The sequence below is a fragment of the Rhinatrema bivittatum genome, chromosome 10 (genome assembly GCF_901001135.1).
Source record: "Rhinatrema bivittatum chromosome 10, aRhiBiv1.1, whole genome shotgun sequence".
Taxonomy (NCBI): Eukaryota; Metazoa; Chordata; class Amphibia; order Gymnophiona; family Rhinatrematidae; genus Rhinatrema; species Rhinatrema bivittatum.
Window position 1 is genome coordinate 1253980 of NC_042624.1, and position 5269 is coordinate 1259248.

A 5269-nucleotide genomic window follows, 5' to 3' on the forward strand; every position below is an offset into this window, starting at 1 on the left:
GGGAGGTGAGGAGGTAATGGTGGGTGAAGGTAGGGAGGAGGAATAAGGAATAGAGATAATGCATATTTCATATTTTCATATTTATATATATATATATATATATATATATATATATATATATATATGCCATCATTCTGAACAAACAATCATGGCGGTTCACTATAAAAGCATTACAAACAAATAAAAGCAATAATACATATTAAAAGCAAAAAATAAAATACATAAAATATAAAATACATGATTAATCTTATCCTTACTGTGATTCAGCTCTCCACACTCTTTTCCAAACCAGCATATGCTATACTGAATAGCCAGGTTTTTAGATCTTTTCTAAACCACTTAGAATCTTTCTGGATGCGCAAGATGTATGGCATTGTGTTCCATAACTTTGGAGCAGCAGTTGAAAACGCCCTTTCTCTCACCTCACTCAGAAATGCAGAGTGCAACCACGGAACTTGTAGTAGGCCTTTATTAGCAAACCTCAGATTTCGAGATGGAACATACAAGTGTAGTGTAGCATTTATCGAATCAGTGTTATTATTATAAATCATGTCGAGTAGAATACAAAGTACTTTGTGTTGTATCCTGAATTTGACAGGTAGCCAATGCAGTGTTTTCAGAATGGGTGTGATATGATCAAATGTCTTATTACCTGATAAAACTCTGGCAGTAGCATTCTGAAAGATGGATAGTATTAGCTGGCAAACCTAATAATATAGCATTACATTAATCAAATTTGGTAAATATCAAAGTTTGTAACAAAGAAATGCAGAGGTTCTGGCATTCTGCCATAATCTCCCTCCCCCTTCTAGGCTCCCCCCAGCAAGACATGACCCATTACCCTTTCTCCTAATGCAACTCCTTTTTCTGAATCAACACAAAGACTTCCTTTATAGCAACAATCTCCTCCAAAGTAATCTCTTCTGGCACCCCAACCTTGTCAGTCCTCATCCACTGGTTGGCAAAAGGAGGAGATCTGCGTCTCTGCCTCCTACCTACTCACTGTCCTCTTCTTGAATGGCACACTGTATCATGCCTTACGATGTGACCCACATTTTTTTTCTTTTTAAATTACGGGGAGAAAGCATTTTTGTACCCTTAACAGTAACAGGCTTTGATTTATATTTATTTTCAACCATCGCGCAAAACCCAGACTATTTATTAAGCTTTACCTTTCAAAATTGCTCTTCTCTGCCTCTTTGGACACCTGAGGCTTTACCTGATGCTTCATTGTGCTGCCGTGTTCCTGCCTCCCAAGCGCCCCGGACCGACAGGCGAAGCTGTTCCCCTCCCGATCGGCAAAACCCGCCCACCCAAAGGAGTGCGACCAAGGGGCCTGCCCTTTGATGCACCCCTTAATGCGAACTGAAAGTATTCACAACTGAACCATCCTGAAGACGACCACGAGCGAACACCATATACCAGTAATCATGCATAATAGAACTTACAACCCAGACTACTACAAGTCAACCAAGGTAAAAACCTACAAAGCTACTTTTTTAGATCCCAACATGCCACAAGTGGAACATTTTTTTAAATGATTTTAATTACTCCAAACCTAAAGAAAATCAAATTTTCAACCATTTAGCTTGAGAGTATAGAACTTGAACAGTCTAAATCCAAAAATGTGATGTTCCAAGATGAATACTCTTAAAGATATGAATATGCAAAGTAGGTCAAAAACTGAAGTTTTGACATAGTTTGACCTTTTCACCTTTTGGTATGATACTGAGTGTCAATAAAGGACTTGTGTGATATATTCAAGTTCCCAAGGGTTTTCTGATCATGTTGGCATAAATCTTTCTTTTGTAGGTAAGATACAAATTGATCAGCACCAATTTATGTTTGCATGTTCCACATGTGGAACGTTGGGATCTTTGTGGGTCAAAATATACACATTTTTGAAAAATGAATAAAAATGCAAAAAACGGTTCACAAATATTTAAAAAAAGGGTAAATTACATATAATCCCATGCTCTCTCTCATGCATACACATACACACAGACTTCTCATTCTCATGCTCTCTCTCAAGCACATACACAGGCTTCACTCCCATGCTCCCTCTCTCTCTCTCTCTCTCTCAAACATACATACACACAGGCTTATCACTCCCATACACTATATGAGGAATCCTACTCTCTCCTGGGCCTCCATCTCAGGATGCAAGGACTGAGCACAACAGGCTAGCTCCGCGACGGCGTCCTCTTCTCGGGCCCCGTGAGACTAGCTCCGCGACAGCGTCCTCTTCTCGGGCCCCGCGAGACTAGCTCCGCACGAGCGAGACTAGCTCCGTGACGGCATCCTCTTCTCGGGCCCCGCGAGACTAGCTCCGCACGAGCGAGACTAGCTCCGTGACGGCATCCTCTTCTCGGGCCCCGCGAGACTAGCTCCGCACGAGCGAGACTAGCTCCGTGACGGCATCCTCTTCTCGAGCCCCGCGAGACTAGCTCCGCACGAGTGAGACTAGCTCCGCGACGCCGTCCTCTTCTCGGGCTGCACGAGCGAGACTAGCTCCGCGACGGTCCTGTTCATTTCCTAATTTGGAATACAATGAAAACTCAGAAGTACTTGACTGTTGAAGAAGCAGTTGAACAAGTTTTGGGCGATTCTGAAGCTACAGAAGCTGATATTGTGATTTTACCACCATCAGATAATTTAGAAGACTCAGATATCGAAGATATCAATGACGAAGACCTAACACCAGAAGTACCAGCAGATGTGTGTGGTGAAGTGGAAGTTGCAGTTGAGTCACGCGATGAGGAAGTAGATGAGGATGACAAATTGCTATCAACCTATTGTCAAGAATCAGGAGATACCAAAGGAAAACGAAACCCAGAGAAGCCAAAGCCAAGATGGATCAAGACAGATGATTTCACGACCACAATGGAAGAGCATCCCCCAACAAAGTTGGCTGATATTCATCCAGATCTTCTTCAAAAGACACCATTTGAACTTTTCATAGAAATTATGGGTGAAGATTATTTAGAAGAATTAGCATACATGACAAATATATATGCCAGGCAGAAATTGGCAAGCATTGACACAAATGCTGACGAAATCACTCGTTTCTTCGGAATACTCTTGCACAGTGGCTATCACCATGTTCCAAAAGAAAAGCATTACTGGTCAACTGCAGAAGATTTGAGCAACCAAATTGTGCCAAAAACCATGTCAAGAAAACGCTTTGAGGACCTGAAAATCTATTTTCATATTGTTGACAATTTGCAACTACCACCTGGAAAAGCTGCAAAAATTGAGCCATTTTATACCCATTTATCTGCTCAGTTTTTGAAGATCGGAGGTGTTTTTAGTGAAAGCCTGAGCATTGACGAATCAATGGTACCATATTATGGTCATCATAGCTGCAAAATGTTCCTTCGAGGAAAACCAATTCGATTTGGATACAAAATATGGATGATGTGCAGTCCAGATGGTTTTCCATTTTCAATGCAGATTTATACAGGTGCCAAATATCAGCCAGAAGAATCAGGCACTGATAAAACTGAAAAAGTTCCACTTGGTACAAGAGTAATTTCGGATTTGATTTCAGTCATTCAAGAGCCAAGAAATCATTGCCTTTTCTTTGATAATTTCTTCACATCACACAACTTGATGGTGGAACTGAAAGAAAAGGGATTTCGAGCAATTGGCACTGTCAGAGAAAACAGAACTGGGAAATGTCCCCTAATGGCACCTAAAGAACTGCGCAAGAAAGATCGTGGGGAATTTGATTATCGTGGTGATGGATACATCATCTGTGTCCGCTGGAATGACAGCAGTGTGGTCACAGTCATGTCCAACTGGATGAAGCCATTTCCACTTCAAAATGCCAACCGCTATTCTCTCAAAGAAAAGAAAAAAGTTCTAATAAAGCAACCAAAAATAATTGGTGCTTACAATCAAGGCATGGGTGGTGTTGATCTACTTGACCGGCTTTTATCAGCTTACCGCCCAACACTTCGCTCCAAAAAGTGGTGGTGGAATTTATTTTCAAATGGCTTGAACATGGCTGTTGTGGCAGCTTGGAAAATTCACTGCCATCTGCTTGGAAAAGAAGCAATGAGCCACTTGGACTTCCTACGTGAAGTATCTACCGTAGCAATGAAATGTGGCCTTTCAAGCTACCGCATCCAGAAAGGAGGTCCTACAGCATCCATAAGTGCTGATGTAAAGGCATCACAGCCTCACTTCTTGTCCACAACTTCCCAAGGCCGATGTGCTGTCTGCTCCAAAAATACAAAAAAGTGGTGTGAATTTTGTGGTAAACGTTTACATGAAAAATGTTTTCCAGATTATCATGCTTGATTTTTTTGACTAATTTTCATTCTTATGTATGATATCAGCTGTAGTATTGCAGTATGTTATAAGAATTACCTAAAATAAAGAAATGTTACAAGAATTACCTAAAATAAAGAAATGTTACAAGAATTACCTAAAATAAAGAATTTTTGAAAAAGTACTTTTTGACTCCTGTAGATCCCAACGTTCCACTAGTGGACATGCATTTTTCTCAAAAACCCATAGTCCGATTTCCTTGAAAAATTTTTTATACCATATTTGGGTCTAGTTAACTAAGATATGTAAAAAGGGGCATCAGGAAATAAGTCCTTCAATGAGCGGGATCTAAAAGGTTAACAAACAAGTAAATATAAATATGACAATAATCCTGCGAAAAGACTTTATCACAAATTGTCTATTTTTCTCATTCTTTTTAGTGAACATTCAATCCTTAAATAAAAAAAACTATGCTCATATCAGACATCTTAACAGAAAATAAACCTGATTTTATTGCCGTTACCGAGACATGGCTAAAATCCTGTGATAAGATCATAGTAAACCAGATAGATAATATAGAATACAATACATTTTCTATACCAAGGCCTCAGCGTAGAGGAGGTGGCCTCATGTTAATTCTTAAGAAAACATTTAAAATGAAATTAGTTCCATGTCATATTAATCAGAATTATGAAGTTGCCATATTTTCCTCTGGCCACCTACAAATTTGTTTAGTGTACTGCCCTCCTAGACTTTGGACCATAATGTATCTCTCATCATTGAAATTTTCATAGCGAACCTTGACCCTCAAAAACCCTACATAATTCTTGGAGACTTTAACTTACATTTCAGCGTTCAGCCACTAACCTCATCCTGCCAAACATTAATAGAAGCTTTAGCTGCTTTAGGATACAAAATAGAATCTACTAAACCCTCACATAAAGCAGGCCATTCACTGGATGTAATTTTTACCAATTTTAAGTGACAGAAATTC

The 5269-nt window shown here is 39.7% G+C and overlaps 1 protein-coding gene across 1 annotated transcript; it reads left to right on the forward strand.

Moving 5' to 3' along the window:
* The first annotated feature begins 2550 nt into the window (after positions 1–2550).
* On the forward strand, positions 2551–4305 carry LOC115100328 (piggyBac transposable element-derived protein 3-like). Its single transcript, XM_029618748.1, has one exon. It carries the CDS (start codon positions 2551–2553, stop codon positions 4303–4305), a length of 1755 nt encoding a protein of 584 aa, XP_029474608.1.
* Positions 4306–5269: the final 964 nt, after the last annotated feature.